A 21,758-nucleotide genomic window follows, 5' to 3' on the forward strand; every position below is an offset into this window, starting at 1 on the left:
TCCTGCTTTGGAGAATGCACTCTTGGGAAAAACAAATTCCACTGATGTTAAATGTGAACCAAAAGAACAAAAACAGAGAAAACAGAGTAAAACAGGGATTTGATTGGATTGCTGGCCTTATTTCTCTGAGTAGAAATTATATTCAGGCTTCATATGTCCATTAAGAAAATGCTGGTTTGTAGTTTCCAACAAGAACACACAGTTTCTAACCATGTAGAAACAGTACAACAACTTCAGTACTATAAAAATAATAAAATATATAACAAATGGATGGAACACAGTGCATATCAGCTCCTTTATTCTTTAACCATAATCTAAATATAGTCCCTCCAAAGCAATACAAACCCAAATTGTCCTCTATAGGGGTATTACAGATCATTTCACATTTACATTTATTAATCTACAGCCCCAAACACACATCTCAGAATGTAGAGACAGAAAAGCTGACTAGATACTACTGATCAGAAATCTCTCAATCTCAAAGGTCCACACCCGAATCAACTCCATTCATGTCTCCTCGTATCCATTTTATTTGTCATAGTCTATTTTATTCTATTCTATTTTTATCTATTATAATGGTTTTATCGCTACATTTTTATATTTTTAATTTCTCATATGAATTAGTCTCAAATTGTTTTAATGTTGTCCTATTATCAGCTTGTCAGTCATCTTTGCAGCACTATGAATTTCACAAACCTGTGTAAAAGGTGCTATACAAATAAAGGTTTGATGTATTGATTGGCTGGTTCACTATTGAAGACCATGAGATGAGGTTAAAAGCTCCAAAAAAGCTAATAAGTGGCCACACATACTGTTCCCAATGTCAAGAATGAACTAAGAGATTTGTCAATATTAACAAGATGATAACACCTTCTAAATTGTAACTAATTACAGCACATGTACTGGGGAGGTGGGAACCCACAACAGTACAAGACTGTGGATTGATTTCATTTAAGCTCCACTTATGGTTGCATTACTTTACCTTACTGTGGATTTACATGTTACTACTGTAATGAGTAAAAATAACTTCAATCATTAGGAAAGTGAGAGTGAAGATTGCACAGTATTTCACACTTTCTTCCGTGTGTAGTGTAAACAGGGAAGGGGAAGTGCTGTCAAAACAACTGAGATTTTATCACGGTAACTGTGGTTTTAATTTGTTGGGGATTAAGAGAGTGTTGCACGTCATGCCCCTCTGTCTCCCCCTTGTTTCCTGTCTGCTTCTCCACTATCAGCTGTCAATTAGAGGCAAAAATGTACAAAAACATATCTTTAAAAAAAATGTTTTGTTGATTAACCAGATATGGCATGTTATTATACGCAAGGATGATTTGGGGGGAAAAAAAGAACTTTGTGACAGTATAAGGGAAAGGAAGAGGGACAGGATGAAAGGGGAACAGAATTAGAACAAAAAAGGACTTACAACATCTGCTGTGCTGCGTAATGTCCGTCCATGTGCCGTTGGGTAAACACTTCCTGACCTTGGGTCCCACGATCACCCGGTTTCCTCTGCAGATGTACTCTATCTCGTAATCCACCGGCAGGATCTGCACACTGCGGATCTGTAAGGGAGACACGGACCCAGGGAGATTGGAAGAAGAGACAGTAATTAAAGCGTGATTGATGCTCTCTCATACTGGTTTTTCTCATTCAGTTAGGGACCCGCTACATTCTGTCTCAATGCAGAAGAGTAGATGGTGCCATATGGCTCTGACAATAAAGCTCTGCTAGGGAGAACATTGCATAACAGTATTGTCTGAATTGATGAGCTGTCATACTTTGAACAACACCTTCACTTTGGTTGGGAGAGGAAGGAAATGTGTGTGTTTATGTTTCAATTTCATGTGAATTTCATGAGAATTTGAATGATTTAAAAGGCCCAGTTGTAGGGGTTTGGGTCCTTTTCACACTTTGAAACTGCATCTCCTCTCTGACTTGGCTTTTCTGCAGTATAGGATTAATTACAATCTTTAATTAAATGAACATACAGTCATTTTTATTATACTAAAAATAGTAGTGCAAACAGGATGACATGAAGACAAGACACCATCTATGTTTGTTGTTTTGTTTGATGTAATTTACAATACAACTAATTCACAAGTGAGCCAAAAGTTAAAGGGTGCAACAGTGATTTAGTATTGCACTTCCATAAATTCACAGGATTTAAAAGAGATTAACAGATTAACCTCTTAAAGCTCTCGGATCGGTCATTTGGTTGGTCAGTATAAATTCATGCTGTGCAGCCACACATTGCTCAGATCCACAGAGCTTTATTTTAGATTCTAGTAGAGATCCAAAAGTTTCCAAAGCAACTAAATATGTCAGACTTAATTTGGGGAAAATGTGTGTAAAATGATTTAACAGACATCTAAATAATTTACATTTGATGGTATGGTGCAGCCATAAAAAACATGGAGTCTTGGGTTTGAATATTTCACTTTTGTAAACATGATATAGCTTCAATAAAGAGCTGGAACAGGCTGATACAGAATATTACAGTATATGATTCTGTCAGACAGTGTGGAATTAAATTATTTTAAAATCCTTAAAATCTTTTAAGTGGAAAGGGGAAAACTGTATACTTAAAGATAGACAAAAAACAAATCTACTAGCTTTTTGCGTAGCATTCAACTGTATTCCATGGTCTTCATCAGTGAATAGAAGGTGAGTAAACTCATTTGTCGATGAAGACTGCGAAATGCTGTTGAAAGCACAGGAAAAAGCTAGTAATTGAACCTTGAGTTAAGAATATTTTTGTTAAACCACAGTACTATTTCACAGGTCAAGAATGAATTTTCATGCTAAATGTATGTCAACAGATTAAAAAGTGTTTTATAACCTTAAAACTATTTAAGGGGAAACAAAAAGGGGAAAAACTTGATGTTAAGGGTTCGACAGAAGATTATTAACTCAAGATCCACTTACTGTCTTTCATACTCTGCACTCCAAGGTTGTAACACAAGTTGTCTGTTAAAAATGTGTAGTCTTTCCCAAGGCCACAGTTTCCACAGGCTGAGTAATAGTACTCCCCATCATGAGTAATGATTAGTATTTAATTTTAGATTCATGGTGCATACATGTTCACATTTTAGTATGTTTCTCTTTGCCTCACATGTAATCCTGGTGTGTGTATGTGTGTTTTTTTTTTACAAATCTGCTTTGTCAAACAGTTCACAGTTGAATGAAATGTAGAAACATTAGAGTGAGAGCTGGATGTGTGATGTGACAAAGGTCAGAGGTTGCAGCTGATCCAGGACATTACACACATGAGCCATTAGAGCCAGCAGATCACTCTGTAGCTACTGATTGTGTATAACATTTAGAAATGTCATAAAATGTTCCTCTAATTACGTTTCTAACACACTAAACTATATTTCTTTAAGTAATAACGTGAGAACATTTTGATTAATGATGTAATAAAATGTCAGCGGATAATGGGATTATCATTAGACAACATTATTAGTATTACATTATTAGCTAAAGTACTAATGTACTAACCGCCAGCTGATAATGTATTGATGACTAATAGTGAGTGTTAAATTTCTTCAATCCTTTATTATTTCTTTGGGACATTTTCAAGCCAAGTGCAGGTTTAATGTGTTTGATTTGACAGGCCAGGCTCTGTAATTTAGATCTGGTGCAGTAACAGCATTCTCTGTACCTGCTCTTGTGTCAGGCCTCTGTAGCGGATCCCCCCATCCCTGGGAGGCCGGATGATTGCACAGCCTGGGAAAAAAAGAGAAAAGGAAGAAGAATGAAGGAAGAAGGAACCAGAGCAGAGAGGGAGAGCTCTGTCCCCGATAATGTAGATATATTACAGCAAGATGATATATTGTCAATTTAACTGACGCCTTCTTCACTGCACAAATTACAGCTCTTCATTCAGGTCACTTAGCAATCTCTATGGAGTTACTTCTGTACATTAATGCATATTGTAAACACACACACAACAAACACAGACAGATTCACGCAAATACACGCAAATTACCTCCAGTTGATGAATTATGTATGGGCACAACAAGGGATGGAAGAGCATAGAGCATAATCAGAAACAATAGCCGTGCCATCTCTGGATCTGAAAGAGAAGGAAGAGAGAGACAGAGAGAGAGACAGAGAGGGGTTTTATAAGAAAATAGGGAAGTGTGACGAGGAAATTGAGGGTTTTGGAGAAAGACAGAAAAGGAAACAGGAGACAAAAGGAGAAAAGGGGTTACTGAGAAAATATTCTTACAGTATTCATGCTGCACTACAGTCGTTTTCGGATCACTGCTGTCCTCCCTAAAAGGGATGCATCAACTTTTTTTTGGCAAAAAAAAGAAAGCTCCCTTTTCAACCTACCTGAGTGCATAGAGAGGATGAGCAGCAGTATGAGCCCACTTTTCTCTGCTTCTATTTGTATTTACAGTGTAGACAGCTCAGGTTCAGTTGACAGCCAGCTTTGCATCATTTCAAAGACACTCTATACAAGGTTTTAGCTGAGGTTTTGATGGCTCATGCTGATATTTTTTGCAAAGAGGTTGCTCATAGAAAACATTTCGAACCAAGACAGACTCAATAGATGTTAGCGTTTTCTCTGTGTAATGGTGGAAAAGTACCTGGCACAGCTTGTAGACTGGACACAAAAGCTCTTGGTTGCAAAGCAGGAAGGTGCTTTTTAGGTGTGTTGACAGCTTTTAGAGGCTGAATTTACAATGAAATCAGTAAATAATATCAACAAAAACAAATAAGTATTGTCCAAATGTGAGCAAGTTAGGTCATTAATCCTCTCTTAAATCCACCTGCTTAACAGGAATGGTAAAACAACAGGCCACTTACCTGTCACACTGGCAGCCTAACGTGCATATTTCACAAGTACAGAATGAGTGTGCTATGCAAACCAGCAAAAAGTCAAAAGACCCTTGAGTCCCGTGAGCCACAGCGCCTCAAGTGCTGGCAGGCAGGGAAACACACACAAACCATACACGACTGTATCAACGATAAACAAACTATATATAGCTGCTCATTTGCAGTTTTGAATAATAAATGTTGCTTTATGAGGCTGTCACACATGCACAAACATAAACACATCCATACTCTCTCGCACTTAACAAGGCAGTAAGGGGGTGAGTAAGGGGGTGGAGTGTGTGTGTGTGTGTGTGTGTGTGTGTGTGTGTGTGTGTGTGTGTGTCTGTCGGGGGGGTGTGGGTGGGAGGGGGGGACATAACAAAGCAAAGTACCACAGTGAGGGAGACAGATGGCACTGAAGCTTCCTTGTGGAAGACAGACAGAAGACTCTGCTGGATACTCCATTAGCATTATCCAGTGTATTTTAGAGTTCACTGACAAAAAGCATGCAGGAGGTAGACACCACCAGTGTCTCTGTGTGTGTGTGTGTGTGTGTGTGTGTGTGTGTGTGTGTGTGTGTGTGTGTGTTGGCAGTATACAGTGTGTGTGCATTTGTCCTGTGTAGGAAAGGAGGGAGGGGAGGCAGTGGAGAGAAAAGAGGGAGAAAGAAGGACAGCCCAGCAGGAGTCATAAATATTAGCGATCACACACTGAGCCGGATGAAAGCAAACGACGTGAGTGAGTGTTGCACGGATGAGGCAGCCTAACCAGCACAAAGCCAGCTAAGTCCATCAGCAATGTGGCTGCAATGGCACTGAGCAGACAGGAGAAGGGGGCCCGTCAACTAGCCTCAAGCTTTAAATGCAATTAAGGCTTCAGCACCACGGACAGCGCCTTCACTGCTCCAAAACATTGCAGCTGCTGCAGAAACATCCACTTTCAGCTCCACCTATAATGTTGCATACACACTGCCTACTTATTTGTGTGTTTTTAATGCCGGAAGCTGCAATGGAAAGGATTGCTCCGGTCCATTTCGACACCAAAAACAGCACACACACTCCATAATTGCTATTTTTAAGCTCTTAGCAGGGCCACACGGGGCACATGCACATAGACTCAAATGCTGTATTTTGTGCATGGCTGAGCATGAACTATTGAGACGTGAGGGTCACAGTAAGGGTGCCACCAACCGTATGCTGCCGGTAGTTACTTGTCGGCTGTTGACGAGGGAATCCGTGATGGCCTGTAGAGGAAGGCCGACCAGAAGACGCTCGCCCGTATAGTCCCCATCTGAATGGGTCTCAAAAGTAGCGTCTAGAATATAACATGTCACCTCCTTACACCGGCTGGATGATGTTTTAAAAAGGTGCACATTATCCCCCTGGTATTCTCTCTTTCTAAAGCGTATAAATGTAACTGCAGACAGGATTGTGATGGTTTCTTACAAGAGGGAACTCAAAACAAATGTGGCCTGTGCCCATCGACAATGAATGGCCCTTGCATACATAATGTGGAACGAATTTGGCATTCGTCTAGATTATCTACATGGCAAATGGAGCAATTTCTGAATAGATGTAGTCTAATATTGCGACCTACAGTAATAGTAGCATATAGCCCCCTGAAGCAAAGCTGTAGCATGTGTACTTACTATTAGTTTCGATGCGCTCAGTCAAGATAACAGTACGTCCTCCGGGTGGAAAGACCAGTGTCGGATTATTTGGTAAAAATATGCATCTTTGCAACGATTTTTTATGGCTATATTAATATGGCTATAAATGTGCAAGCTGCTCCGTGCGTAAACAGACTGTTACAAAAACAAAACGGATCTTATTCGGGATCTTTCCATGTATTGCAGTTACGCATGGCAAAGGTAAGAAATGACAAAAATCCATACAAAAAATATACATGCACTATATACAAACGCATCCCCGTACACGACGAAACACCGATTCACCACACTCTCCTCCTTTTTTTTCCTCCACTCCCCCCCCCCCCTCTGTACAATCTTGAGCTAATTCACGACGTCATGATGGAGACGCACCGTGCGTAACAGTCCCTTGCTCACGCATTTATCTGTTTTTTGTTTTTTTTTTCTTCTCTCTCTCCTCCTTCCCAAGATGAAACACGCTCAGTTCTAGGCCCACAACAGCGGAATATCATAATGAATCTGAAGGAGCGGAGGCTTTGGATTTATGATAAGCTTGTGGATTTATCCCACCGTGAATAATTATATCACGGCAGGAAGACTAGACACGGGTGGAGGTGCAGATATGGCGCTGTGGTATTAACAGTGACTACATTGTAAAGCCCTTTTTCTAAAGCTCCTCGGAGCTTAAGTCAACGAAGCAGCAATCAGTTATTTCTACAACACTGGTCATCTATTAACTCAAAGCCTATCGACTCCTTTATCTCCTCTTTCTGTCTTTTCCACCATTCTCTGCTCCTGTTCTGCCATCTATTGAGATCAGCATCCTGCTTCATATTTATATATCTGCTGAATAATTGAAGCAAGGCTGAGGAATACATAACCTCTCCCTCTGCCTCTCACCATCCCTCTTCCTCTTCAATCCTGCCTCTTGAAATACAATTCTATAGAAAACATGTGAATCACACAGGCCAAAGAAGTATGATCTGTTTTATTGATTATAGTTATGACAATGCATACATTGGAAACATTAAGTGACACTGACTAACTCACAGATGTCCTTAAAAGGGTGACGACATATCGTTAAGACAGCAGTGAAGGTGAGGTGTTTCAGATCAACTGCAACAGTAAATGATTTAAATACAGAGGAGAGACTGTATTCATGTATTCTGCTGTACAACAAAAATGTCAAATATTCAAATCAGCGACACATGTAACTGTACATGTCAATATTTTCCAGCTTTGTAATAATTACATACATTTACAAGTCATTTCTTGACTTTTTTTTGTTTTGCATCTCACACTTTGACAAGCAAAGTACAATAAAATAAAGAAAATACAGAAATTAAAACAAAAAAAATAAACTCTTTTAAGTCTTATCAGAAAAACAGTGCTTGTGTGACTCAGGGTATTCTTTTTTTTTTTTTAAGAATTAGTTTACAGCAAAGTTCATCTCAGGCTTAATTTGTTACTTGTTCTGTGGAAAGGCACACTTCAAATTACAACCAAATAATAATAATAATAATAATAATAAAAAGATAAAAAGGCCAAAGAAATCCACTTCAGCAAATGTAAACAATGTTCAAATAATACACATTTGGGAAAGGCTTTTGCATCATAAGACTACAGCATAACAGATAAAATAAGAAGACATGGCATCTAGCTTTAACGCTGTCAGTATTCAGTTTCATCATGTAGCCCTACATACATGTCATAAACTGTCTATTTAAATAGCTAACAGGAGTGCATGCTGTCAGAGTGGAAACAGTCAAATGGAGTCAGAGGCTCTTTATCATCTTCAGACTCCATTTGTTCCATTCGTGATTTCAGGAATTCTCGAAAAACGCATTCTCTTGTGCCAAAATAACGACTTGCAGCATTTTACAGGAAATAAATATATACGAAATGTGAACGCAAGCATGCTTTCGCTCTGCACCGACAGAGAATCGTCTTTGTCATTTTTCCCTAAACACTAACTTGATGAAGGGTGGATAGAGAGGGGGGAGGGGGGGGCCTGGTGATCCTCTACCTTAAGAGGAATCACTGATGAGACTCGACAAGACTGGTGGGAAAACAATGGAGGGTTTTGTTTTTCACCACTCTCACCAAATTAGATCAACAATTAGCCTGGGAAGAAGGAGGAAACAACGCCTTTCTAAATATGTCAGTTCAAACAAGGCTTTTAAAATTTCTTCCCTGTTCCTTCATGCTCAAGAACATTTTTTTTTTCCCCAGTTCCCTCAGAAGGAGTGAATATACAGTATACTTGTCCTGGAGGGATGTAAGCTCTGTAGATTCCAGTAGTGTTCTAACTAGGTTGCAATGTCAGTGTCAGCCTTAGAATAATGTGTTGTCAGTCAACGTACATGTGCTTATTTACACTGAATATCATACACCTACAACTGGATCGCTCCAGTTTTACATTTTCAGCTAATTCACGGTCTTATACTTTGGTTGGTACCGATGAGGTAGGGATCTTTATCCCTACTCTGAATCACTTAAAACTCAAGATTTTACTTTTACAATGTTATATAGTTGTTGTATCTATGACAGCCTCACAAACTGAAGCTGCGGTGGTGTTGCTTGTGGAACTGCTGCTGGCGCTCTTTGGAGCTCGTTTCCGTCAGCTTGTCTCTTCTATCCATCACTCCGCCTCTCTCTTTCTCCACCTCATCCCCAGTTACGCTCCCGACATCGCTCAGGTCCCCGAGGTGCTCGATGGAGTCATATTTCTCCAAGTCGGAAGCGATGGTCTGCAGGCTGAAGACCGAAAGGGAATCCGACCCCGCCCGCTCCCGCTCCCTCTCCCTCTCCTTTTCATTCTCCTTCTCCTTGTATTTCTCCACCAGATTGATGGCTGCATCCGTTCGATCTTTCCCCGTCACGCCACCACCGCAGGCTCCACCTTCTTCCTGAACCCTGATGTCAGACTCCGCTCCGACAGGGGGGCTCCGCCCACCGCAGACAGTGGGGCGCCCTCCCTCGGCCTGGTCCCTCCCCCTCTGAGCGTGGATCTGCTCGCTGATTTGCTCCAAGTTTCGCAGGGCAATGGAATAGCGGGTCTTCACTTTAGCCACGTGCTGTTCCAGCTGCAGCACTTTGGTTTTGTTCTCCTGGAGTCACACAGAGGACAGAGCAACTTTCATCATCAATTTCAACATTGATTTTATGCCAAACAGGAAAATAACCCACCAGTGACCTTGAATAAATCCATAAATTTCAGAATGTATTAGAGCATTTTTTGCCATGTCAGCAGCATATTTACAACTCCATTAGACACACAGATTTTTTTTTTGTCAGAATGGTAAACTAGGAGTGAAAAAATACAGTTTACACCAGACAGAATGTCTCCTATGTGCTCATGGTTTCACGAACAGAGATATTACTGGGCTTTGTATGTCCGCATTACCTCCAGAATGTGGTTGAACTGCGCTTTGAGCTCAAAGTAAGGTTTGGACTTCAGGATGACTCTTTTGAGGGACTTCTGCAGCATCTGAACCCGAGCCTCGGCCTCCTGGCATGCGTGGGTGACGCGCATGTGCTCCCTCTCACTGCGCAGTCGCTCCTCCTCGGCTTCGTTCACCTGTGAGAGACGCGCAGGAGCCGGATGTAAACACACACACACATGAGCCAGAGACCAGAGCAACAACCTTAAGTCTGCCCCTGTAGTTTCATCAGCATCATTTTTCTCCCAAACTATTGAATTTGTTCATCTTTTACATGTTAAAATGCTCAAATAAACCACAACCTGATTGTTTAAGCTTATTGTTTTATTCCTATGTCACTTGCCGCATCATGAAGACGTGACTGTTTTGAAACTATCCACCATGTTTTAGATGCACTCTCATTTTCTGCTTTTTGTTCTTTTCAGTCAACGTTTTACCTCACTGGAGGACATGCATCATCCCGTGTGAGACACAACAACCACCTACTGTACATGGCCCACTCAACCCTGTTCTGTGTTATAGCATGTGTACCTCCTCCTCTTCGTTACCTTGGAGGTAGCGTGGTTGAGCATCTCCTGCCAGGTGGGATCCAGGGTGTTCTTTCCATCAGCCATCAAGCCCTGCTCTGCCACATAGACCATCTCCCTGGCAGCCGTGTGCATAGAAACCGCTCTCTCGTAGCTCAAAGCTGCCTTCTGGGTCTCCTGCTGAGCCTACAGAGAGCAGACAACCATTTACAGCTTACAGGAGCGAACTATGACGAGGACGCGACCCCGTGTTATTTTCTGTTCAATAACTACCGGATCTCTATCAAAGAGCAGATAAAGAACATTTCTGACATACTCCGGTTTCCCTTTTTATGTGCATACCTCTTTCGCAAGGCGGCGAGCTTCATAATACGGTCTTGCTTTCTCTATGCAGCTACCAAGCTGAGAGCTCTGAGCGTTTAGTTTCCTGGCAGACTCTGTGAGGATCTTCCGGTACCCTGATCTAGCGTCCTAGATGGAGAATGCATGAAAATGACAAGATAAGATTGATCTGTAATGGAATGACTGATTAGATTTTACACATGAGTATGGATGGAAGTGAGCAATCGATTCTCAGTGGGTGTCAAACTACCAGCACCAATGCAATTTCCATTTTAAGAGTTCTCCCTTTTCCAGACCCTTTGCCTTAAAAAGATTTCAAAAACAAAATTATCATACTGATTAGCACCTTCTGGGTAGATTGATAAAATATTTAGCAGCAGAGACAGACTCTCAAGTAATTCCCAGGGTGATAGTACATGTTTTTCACAGTTCTCCTGAGTCAGAATCAAAGCGTTTTATATGATCCGTGTTTGAAGACTGAACAAACCTCCTTAATTGGGAGCAAAGTGTATTTTTTTTTACTTACATCTAACTGCAGTTCAAGCCTGTTGATTTCTGCACTGGCTTCATTGAGGTGCTCCAACTCTTCCTGTGGGGAAAAAGGGAAAATATTATACTGATTCACTGCCTTATTAACAACTATGAAAAAATAAGTTATACTAGTATTCTTGCATATAAAGTCTGGGACCCCAGTTTCATGTGTTACCATTACTTTTAAATCAAATGTAATTAGACAACCATTATTTGAATGTAATGGTAATAGATGAAAAGCACAAACTAGTATGGTATGTACATAACAGGTATGTTACTTGAGCTGCAATGATTGGTTGATTAATTGATTAGTTGCCGACTATTAAAACAGTCAGCAACTATTTTGAAAATCGCTTCATCGTTTTGAGTCGTTTTTAAGAAAGAAAAATATACAGATTCTCAGATTCCAGCTTCTAAAATGTGAATATTTTCTGGTCTCTCTTGTCTTCTATGACAGTAAACTGAATATCTTAGAGTTGTGGACATTTTGAAGACGTCACTTTGCTTAATGGGAAACATTGATGGACATTTTCCACCATTTTCTGACATTTTACAGACCCGACAACTAATCATTAAATCGAGAAAATAATCAACAGATTCATCTATAATGAGATAATCGTTAGTTGCAGCTCTATATTTTATGGTGCCAGAGATATGGATGATGCAATTTTGAGCCACCTGACAAAATAATCACTTCTGATCTGATAACAGACTTTGTACAGATTACAGTACTTATTATGAAGTGAACACTAAATACAGGAAAATGCATCATAAAAGTGTATTAATTCCAGTACACAGCTACCTCCTCCATCAGGATTAAACACAGTAATCCAGTATTACCCACCCAGGTACCGTTATCACTAATTACAACCTGACAGATTAATATCCCCACCTGGCTTGATGCAGGGTTACAAGTTAAATGACATTGGACCATTTAAAAGAAACCTGACGGGAAGATCTGGGAGTGGAAATCATAGAAGATCAGTGGACAAAGGCCCGAGAACACATTCATTCCTCTTCTGTATGTACCGGACATGAATTATTGCAGTTTAGATATTACATATTACATCAAACTGAGACTTTCCAAGATGTTTCCTACAGTAAATCCATCCTGTGATCGATGTGGACAGACACCGGCTTAATTAGCACACATGTTTTGGAGCTACCCAAACATTGTTAAATACAGGACTAAAATATTCTAATCTCTGTCTGAGGCTACAGAGAACAACTCTAACCAGACCCAATTTGGGCTGTTTTTGGTGTTAAAGCTGTTATGGTAGAGCTGTCAAGTGACATTATTATCATGAGGACTGATTTTATCAAAATTGGAAACAGAAAAACCCACTAGCCCACCTATCTTTGCTGAAAAATGTGATGAAGCACTTAGAAAATAAATGAAATTTCACCGAGAGGGAAGGTTGATATGGTATGTTATTTTTAATCTAGGTTTATTTCACTCTATTTTCTTATTATTATTACTATATTGTAGCTTTTAAATCTATTTTATTTTACTACGTTTTCAACATTTTTAATTCTCGTCGCCAAATTGTTTGTTTTTTTCCGGTTTTACGGTCTACACTTGTTCTTCCTCTCATATCTATGACCTATATCTGTGACACACTTTGAATTGCACTAACCTGTATAAAAGGTCCTGTACAAATAAAGTTTGCCTGATTGATAACACAAGAGTGTTTACGGTGATACTTGTGACGTTCCTTTTTGTCTTGTTCGCTGTTTTTGTTTTTTGGATTTCCTTTGCACAAGTCAATGTACAACATATACTTACATAATACATGTAACTTAATTGTATTTACACATGTACCAAAACTCCCAATAAACAGAAGTTTGAAAAAAAGAAAGAAATGCCTCCTAGAAGACAGAACAAACATCATGTTGATGGGTGTTGTACCTGGATTCTGGGGTCTAGTTCCTCCTCGTATGGACTGTGTAATTGCTCTCCCACGCTTTTTTGTTTCTCATTCTCGCCTTCCTCTCGGGTGTGCACCGATTCTAGTGTTGTTCCATTAGTTTCGGCAGCCTTGACCTCCTGATCCTCGCCAGGAATATCCTCCCTCCAATCCCCAGCATCAGACTCCCCGGACCCGGCGGGGCTCTCTCGCAAGTCCCCTGGCTCCATCCCGGGCCTACAAAGTTCCGCTAGCAGCAGCGTTAGCTAAGGTTGCCGTCGCCAGCAGACGTGATGGCTATTGTACCCCTAAGCCGGGCCCTATTTACAACATATAAGTGCAATGAAGCCCGAGTAAATTAAAGATAATTCCAACGGATTGTTGTTGAGTTTGCAATCTGCCATATCAAATCACGCCGAAACACGAGCCCACCGAAGCTAGCCTAGCATGCTAACAGGCTAACGCCGTAAGCGAGAATTTAACGGCTGCTTTAGAGCAAACAGGTGAGGAGAAATATCTGTCATGAGAGTAAAAGTATAAGGAGGGCCATCACTATGTCCCCTTTGTCACGCATGTTCTTCCCCCAATCTCTTACCCGAGTTCATCAATTACTTTAGCTAGGCTAGCTAGCTAGCGATTTCGGTCTCACATCATCATTTCAAATGAAGTAAACAGCCGAGTACTGTTTAGAAACGGACGCGCTGCAAGGTTTGGGGCAGGACGGCTGCCGTAGACTTGAGGGTCCAACTGTAGCTCCCTCTTCAGACCCCTCAGACTTCTCTCCTCAGACCCTTCTCATGCAGGTGTGATTACCCTGAAAAAGTGGACTTCGCTGTAGTAGTCAACTGTTTGCTTCCCGTTTCCAGCCGCAAGTGTCATGTTTCCAATTGCGAGTCGGGACATTTTATTATAAAAAAACCCGTAACGTTGTTGTGGTGTTTACTGTTGCCTTGACGACGAAGATGGCGTGACATCACGGAAGTACCCACCACGTTTCAAGTGATCACTTTAATCCAAACCATGATCTTTCCCTAACCCTAACCAAGTGGTTTTTATGTCTAAACATAACCAGATCTTATCGATAACGCTGCCGCCTCAAAAGTCCTGCGTGAAAAATCCTACTTAGATAAAGATACATAACTATCATCAGCAAAATGTAGTTAAAAGTATTAAAGTAAAATTACTGGTTTGGTCCCTCTGACTGATAATATCATATATGACATTAGATTATAAATACTGAAGCATCAGTGTGTAAACGGCATGTTACTGTTATAGCTGCTAGAGGTGGAGCTAGTTTGAACTACTTAGTTTAGTTCACTGGTTACCGACCTAGGGGTCGTGCCCCTCCAAAGGGTCACCAGATAAATCAGAGGGGTCCTGAGATGATTAATGGGAGAGGAAAGAAGAGAAAAAAAAATTCGGATACACAAATCTGTTTTCAGTTTTTGGACTTTTTCTCTAATCTTTGATTTTTGGTGAAAAATTGGATCATTTGAATATTTATTGAAATTAAACCATGTGAGAAGTTTAGAGGGAAAAATCACTATTTGGTGGAGCTGTTAACAACTCATAGACATCTGAAATGTGACCCCAACTACACACTGCTTTTTGTAAGATGTCAAAAGCAAAAAAGGTTGGAAACAACTGGTTTTATCTTTTACAATGTGTTGTATTTTAAAAGCTTGTTATATTATCCATTATGTCAAATCTTCATCTGAAAAGTAACTAAAGCTGTCAAATAAAATGTAGTGGAGTAGAAAGTACAAATATTTAACTGTAAACTGAAAATGAATTAGTAGTTAAAAATCTAGATTGTGTATTGTTTTTTTATTCCAAAAATATATAAACACACACAATGGAGTTTGCAAGTTAACAGGCCTGCAAGTAGTACTACATTGAAGAATCATCAAGAATCAAAATTATTTGACATTAAAGTGTATTTGGGAAGAACTGATTTTCATAGAGGACATAAACAATGAGAATCAAATGACAGATTATACTGCAGTTATGACCAGTGACCACCACCATAAGCAACCATACCACAGATTATGTTTTCATATTTGTATCGGACATAAATAGGCTACCAGAAATTGCAAATAATTCAAACAAAAGTGGCAAACTAGGAATTGCATTGAATGCATCGATGAATGTCATGTGCACAATTAGCATAGTATAAAAATAGATCTCTGGTGAATTACAGCAGTTTTGTCTGACAAGCTGTTTAGGCTGTATTATACACTGTAAGAAATGATTTGGAATATGAAAAAGACCTGAGTGGCATTGGCAATAGCCCTACACCAGAAAGAGGGACAATCCATTCTGCATTATCAAGGACAATTAACTTGAGTACATATCATTCAAAGAGAAACTTTAACAACATCAGTCTTTGGTCTGGAATGCTCTCCCCAATGGCCTTTTAGAGATTACAAAAAGGCTACTGCACATAGGTTTTCTTCTGGATTATCAGCTCCAGGTGGTATCATACTTGGTCCATCCTGGAGGAGGGGCTAAGAAGATTCTCTGTCCTCTTGAGATGAAGCTGACAACCCCTCTGTATCCTGCCCTTGGGACTCCAGACTTCAAGTCATCCATGATTCCCAGGTTTTTGGCCATCACTTTGAAACTGTCCTTGCTAGAGTATTGAAGGCGAAAGGGCCCGGGTCCTTTTAGCTTCCCCTGCTTGACACCTTCATATGTAACCACAGGAGCACTATAAACTTCCTTCTCAAACTTTTCTCTGTATGTTTCCTCCTTCAAGTAACTCAGGTCTAACTCTGTGAAAGGCACAAATTCGGTATTCAGTTTAATGTAACGCAGGTACTTGTCAAAAAACTGACCCAGACTCACGCCTTGCCGCCCAAAGGTAATAGTCCGTGAGATCTCTGGGCGGATGCAGGCACGGTCGCGACGCTGCTCGGGCTGACGCATCCAGTCGTCCCAGAATGAAGCGGGCCACTTGGGCTCCAGCTCCTCCCACACCTCTTTAAGGAGCATCCACCCTAACCCGGGGAAGAAGTCTGTCCGGTAGAGCAAGTTTGCCTTCCCTGGATCCACGTAGCCATCCCTGCCATTGTCATTCCAGGCTGACACACACCACAGACTAGGGTCAGATTTCAGAAGTGGCAGCAAGGCTTGGAAGTACTCAAAGAAGTCTGGTGCCACCTAGAGTAGGAGATGAATAATTTAGTTTCAGTTTACGTGAACCATGTCAACAAGTGAAATCAGTTGTCTTAAGTGCAGCTGCAACAATTAGTCGATTAATCAGTTAGTTGCCAACTATTAAATTAATCTCCAACTATTTTTGAGTAAAAATGTCCAAGTTCTCTTATTCCAGCTTCTCAAATGTGAATATTTTCTGATTTCTTTGGTTCTCTATGACAGTAAAACTAAATATCTGTGGGTTATGGACTGTTGGATAGGACAAAACAGGACATTTGAGGGTGTCATCTTGGGCTTTGGGAAACAGTGATCAACATTTTTCACCATTTTCTGACATTTTATAAACCAAACGACTAATTGATTAATTGAGAAAATAATCAACAGATTAATCAATACTAAAAATAACTGTTAGCTGCAGCCCTAGTTTTAAGGATAACGTATATGGAACTTATGCATTGTGTATTTATTCATATAAAAAAAACCCTTAAAATGTATTACTGGGCTTTTGAATATCATGTAATACCTCTAAAAAGTGTTAACTGCAATTTAATGACACAAATGAACATAATGATTACCTCCAGGTCATCCTCTACGATGACAACAGAGGAGTGAGACTGAGTCTTGAACACTTGGTTGAGAGCCCAGCGGTAATGCCTGGAGATTTTGTAGTAACCCTGAAACTTCTTGTGCGCGGGTGGCACAGCGATATCCGACAAGTCCGGCTGTTTCAGGTGAGTTACTTGATTTCCATAAGAGCGAATCACCTCCGCCGTCTCAGCGTGTCCACAGTCCTGGCTCACTATGATTGGGTAAAGCTCTGCTGAAGGACGGTGCTCCAGGAGTTTGTCCAAGCAGCGCCTCACAGTGACCCTGTTACAGGCCATAACCAGGATAGGAATGACAGGCTGACGGGGGATGACAACATTGGGTCCGTTTATGTTCGACGGCTCCCATAGTGACTGGCGATTCTGGATCTGCAGCAGAATTTGTTTTTGCCTTTCAAGCTCTGCTTCAACCGTGTCTGCCATACGGAGCATATCTCCCAGCACATCATTAGTCGGCCTTTCAGCCAGTTCCCTGTGCTCTCGGCCGGGGTCGCCCGGCTGGCCAGGCGGGGGTCTGCCCCACAGCAGAAGCACCAGTATGGCGTTCCAGGTGATAAACAGGAACGTACCACAAAGAATGAGAGAACCTCTCTTGCGGAGCATGGCCCAGAAAATCAAAGGGAGGGAGGGGGGATCAGGAGGACAGGGTCTGAATAGAAGGACGTGTCCTTGTTGCAGACAATAGGAACAGGATACGGGAAGGGTAGCCTGTGTATCATCACAAGAGCATGATCAGAGATCTGGAGTCACACCTTGTTGGCTCACTGTTACTCTGACACGATATAGTGTCAACGTAGGCAAAGACTGCTGAAATATGATGGAGGGCAGAGCTCATCTTGGGGTAAAGTTGTGCTTCTGGCAGATCCTCAACTACGAATATCCACTTGCATCTGTAATAATAAGAAGATGTACTTTAAGAAAATAAAAGATTGCAGTAAAAGTGACACCGAACTGGAAATAATATGTGACAATGAAACAATGTTCAAGTTCAAGACTTTTATTTGTCTCCAGGGGCAATAAGTTCTGCTGCAGTAGCAATAAAAAATAACACGGGGCGACACACAAGATAAAAAAAACACACATACATAACTAAACATAATAAAAAACACATATAAATACAAGAGTATAAGGTGAACACATGAAGTACACAAGTTACAATATTAGTGAAGGGAAAAAAAAGAGGAGAAACAGGGATGGTTGGAGATGTGCTGACGTTACTTGTACTTTCCAGAGTTGAGCAGTGAAATGGGAGAGAATATGAAAGAGAAGGTAGTTAGTTTCGACTGATGGTTGTCTGAGGCAGGAAACAGGGCAGGGGGGTGGGTGCTGCCAGATATGATGATAATATTTGTTGTACAGCTCAGCTAGACTTCTCTGCTGTGTGCCAATCATTTTGCTACTGGCTTTCATCACCCTTGTTAATGAGTTGTTGTTTTTTTATCGTTTGAGGTTGAGAGGTGCATACCGGCAATACAATCAAAAGTGAAAACTGAATGAAAGATTAATAAAACAATGTCATCAGTGATCAACCTGGAACTTGGCTGGCTCCAATGAAACCAGGAAATCAGGTAATGTCATCAAACATATGGTAATTTGTATTTCGTAGGAAGTTGCTTTATGTAAACTTGAGTGATGATTCACCCAACTGCCTCTTATCGATTTCCTCTTATCACCTGTAGCTGCGTCGACAAACAGGCGAAATAAACCAGTTATTTAGACTGAAACACAACAATAACCACTGCTTATTGATCTCACCGTCTTCCCGGCTGCTCGACACACAGGTTAGACTGTAAATACAGTAGCTTGAGGAGGAGCGTGTTGAAATTAGCCCTTACCCTGACAATGTGACCACTTCCTCCTCCTCTTGTGGCCATTTCTCCGCCGTTTCTTCGATGACAGCCCGCCAAGTTGAACAAACAGGAGCCGAGAGGACGTCTGGGGCCGGTGTAGAGTTGCTCTCTTGCTAGTTTCCCAGCTATCAAAGCAACTTATCGTTCCTTAGTTTTTTCTTGTTTCTCGCAAGACTGGAGGAAGAGGCGGAGGGAGAAAAAAAAAAGTGCAACGACGACTTCCTGGGTAGCGAGCAGTCACGGGAAGTCCCGCCCTAACTGTCACCTTGAGAAATTACGCAACACTTTGGCGGCTGGCTGCTGCTCTCTGTGGAGCTAATTAAGACACTGCAGCCTTTCATGTCTTTGTGGAGATTTATTGTCTGCTCTCACACATTGTGGCTCCAAAATATGGTAATAGAGAGAAAAGGAGGCCACCAATTATCAGATGTGGATTTTAATTGAATATAGACCTAGCTACTGTAACAGTACTATCTCTGTTTTTTTTCTACTTGAGCTGCAGAGAAGTGCATGTAATTTGCATTTTCAGTCTCAAGAGAAAGGCAAATGTGTATTGGTTGGATGGAGGAATATATATCCCTTCCCTTCTATCAACCTGATGACAAACAAATGATGTATAACAGTGAGGGCAGAGCTCAGTGGTGTTTTTGCATTTTATTAATGTCTATAAGGCATTTCTGCAGCAGTAATTGAAGAAGTACTCAGATCCTTTACCTATGTAAAAAATAGCAACACAACAATGTAAAAATACTCAATTAAAAGTAAAAGTCCTGCATTGAAAATCCTATTTAAGTAAAAGTATATAAGTAGGCTATTAACAGCAAAATGTAGCCTGTTTAAGTAAAAGTAGGCCTACTCAGTTCATCCCTCTGACTGATGTATTATGACATCATTAGCTTATTAACACTGAAGCATCAGTGTGTTAACAGCATGTTACTGTTGTAGCTGCTAGAGGTGGAGCTAGTTTGAACTACTTTATAAACAGTTAGCTTGTTTAGTCCAGTGGCTCCCAACCTAGGGGTCAGGCCCCTCCAAAGGGTCACCAGATAAATCTGAGGGGTCGTGAGATGATTAATGGGAGAGGAAAGAAGAAAAAACAAAGTTGTAATACACAAATCTGTTTCCAGTTTTTGGACTTTTTCTCTAATCTTTGATTTTGGTGAAAAATTGGATCATTTGAACATTTATTGAAATGAAACCATGTGAGAATTTTACTATTGTCTATGATTTGTTAATAGTTCCACTATTTAGTGGAACTGTTAACAAATCATAGACATCTGAAATGTGACCCCGACTACACACTGCTTTTTGTAAGACATCAAAAGCCAAAAAGGTTGGAAACCACTGGTTTCATCTTTAACAATGTGTTGTATTTTAAAAGCTTGTTATATTATCCATTGTGTCAAATCTTCACCTGAAAAGTAACTAAAGCTGTCAAATAGATGTAGTGGCGTAGAAAGTACAATACTTACCTCTGAAATGTAGTGGAGTGAATAGAGAATTCTACGATTGAAATACTCAAGTACCTCGAAATTGTACTTAAATACAGTACTTGAGTAAATGTACTTAGTTACTTTCCACCATTGAACAATACAAACTCTTTTTTCCACTTGAGCTGCAGAGAAGTGAATGTAATTTGAATCTTCCATCTCAAGAGAAAGGCAAATGTGTACTGTTTCAATGAAGGACTGATAAGGACAGAAGTCGAAGATGTTTGGTATTTTACTATCTGAAGTACTACAAGTACCTCACAACTGTTCTTAAGTACAGTACTTGAGTGAACATGCTTAGTTACTTTCTACTACTGTGTTTACTTAAGTAAAGGATTTGAAGTACTTCTTCCACCATGTATTTCAGTGATAGCAGTCATGACTTTCATGCCTTATAACACATCCTTCAAACAGGGGGGCGGAAAGTAGACTAAAAATAGGCTATGCGAGTGACCTTACACTGAATATCTGTGAGGCTCTGTACTTTTAGTTTATTATATTTCACAGTGAAATATCAAGTAACCATCTACAAAAACACAAGTGGAAAAATAAGAACAATTTCTCAGTCAGCCCATCACATTTATACAGTTTTGAGGTACTCAGCATTGATTTTAATATTCCCATTTTGTGAGATTTACTTTTACTCCATTCCGAAGGGAAATATACCTTTTATTCCACAATCTTTGCAAAAAAAAAAAAGGCTTTTGTGCAAAACATACAAGCTAAGCTCAAAGAAAAAACGCATTGCCAATATTTTACTACCCACCAGGAAGCCTAGAATAGGACTACAGACAATGCTGTTTCACAGGTTTTTCTTGTTGCAGTACTTTTCCTAAAGTAGAGCTAAAAGTGCTCTAAAAACAGCCTGTTGTTTTCTTACATCACGGGGTTAAAGTCCAAATGTACGTTGTGTATTGTGAAAGAAAAGTAAAAGTCAATAAATAAGTTGGATCACAGTGTGTATTTTTGGTGCTGAGGCCTTGGACTCTCTCAGTCAGGTCTGTCCTCTGTGATCTTTTGTGCAGAGTCCTTGGAGGAGTTGAGGTCTGTGGGACTGTGGTTTTGTCCATTTGCCTGAAAGAGAAGAGACAAAGAGAGTAAATTGAGTGATAAACCAAAATGAGCTTTTCTCTTGTTTTCTTTATCTTAAATCAAATCAATTAAACAGCTTTAACGCTCACCTGCACGGCGTCATTTTTGATGTTTTTCGCATCCTGTTGGCTCAGCAGATGCTGTGGCGCACTATCAGGGCTGCTGCTGGACCTACACAACACCGCCAGCTTGCAAAATATAATTTCTGACACAAGAGCAGTCAAAGACAAGCAGGTGGTCTTCAGTGTTGACCAGCCAGTTAACACGAAAGAGGGTATTTGTTTTGAATTTTCCATCAAACATGAGGGAGTTATGGACACTTTCAAAATGCCGGTTGGGA

The 21,758-nt window shown here is 40.4% G+C and overlaps 3 protein-coding genes across 4 annotated transcripts in view; all 3 read right to left on the reverse strand.

Annotated features, from left to right (window-relative positions):
* gabbr1a (gamma-aminobutyric acid (GABA) B receptor, 1a) overlaps nucleotides 1-7,380 on the reverse strand; it is a 73,141-nt gene extending 65,761 nt beyond the window's left edge. For both annotated transcript variants that reach the window (XM_067600757.1, XM_067600756.1), the window contains exons 1-4: nucleotides 6,473-7,380; nucleotides 3,989-4,075; nucleotides 3,662-3,726; nucleotides 1,424-1,562 (exon numbers count right to left, since the gene is read on the reverse strand). In XM_067600757.1, coding sequence (XP_067456858.1) covers nucleotides 1,424-1,562; nucleotides 3,662-3,726; nucleotides 3,989-4,067 — 283 coding nt within the window. In that variant the 5' untranslated portion in view covers nucleotides 4,068-4,075; nucleotides 6,473-7,380. The remainder of the gene's footprint in view (nucleotides 1-1,423; nucleotides 1,563-3,661; nucleotides 3,727-3,988; nucleotides 4,076-6,472) is intronic.
* Nucleotides 7,381-7,445: 65 nt separating this feature from the next.
* On the reverse strand, nucleotides 7,446-14,126 carry sh3bp5la (SH3-binding domain protein 5-like, a). Its single transcript, XM_067600758.1, has 6 exons — nucleotides 13,225-14,126; nucleotides 11,311-11,373; nucleotides 10,785-10,913; nucleotides 10,464-10,628; nucleotides 9,879-10,052; nucleotides 7,446-9,582 (listed from the first exon to the last, which is right to left on the reverse strand). The coding sequence occupies exons 1-6, from the start codon at nucleotides 13,450-13,452 to the stop codon at nucleotides 9,025-9,027; spliced, it is 1,317 nt and encodes a 438-aa protein (XP_067456859.1). The 5' UTR covers nucleotides 13,453-14,126; the 3' UTR covers nucleotides 7,446-9,024.
* A 902-nt stretch (nucleotides 14,127-15,028) lies between these two features.
* mgat1a (alpha-1,3-mannosyl-glycoprotein 2-beta-N-acetylglucosaminyltransferase a) lies at nucleotides 15,029-19,053 on the reverse strand. Its single transcript, XM_067600759.1, has 3 exons — nucleotides 18,822-19,053; nucleotides 16,957-17,876; nucleotides 15,029-16,384 (listed from the first exon to the last, which is right to left on the reverse strand). Exons 2-3 carry the CDS (start codon nucleotides 17,587-17,589, stop codon nucleotides 15,686-15,688), a joined length of 1,332 nt encoding a protein of 443 aa, XP_067456860.1. The 5' UTR covers nucleotides 17,590-17,876; nucleotides 18,822-19,053; the 3' UTR covers nucleotides 15,029-15,685.
* Nucleotides 19,054-21,758: the final 2,705 nt, after the last annotated feature.

This window comes from Thunnus thynnus, chromosome 10 (assembly GCF_963924715.1).
Source record: "Thunnus thynnus chromosome 10, fThuThy2.1, whole genome shotgun sequence".
Lineage (NCBI taxonomy): Eukaryota > Metazoa > Chordata > Actinopteri > Scombriformes > Scombridae > Thunnus > Thunnus thynnus.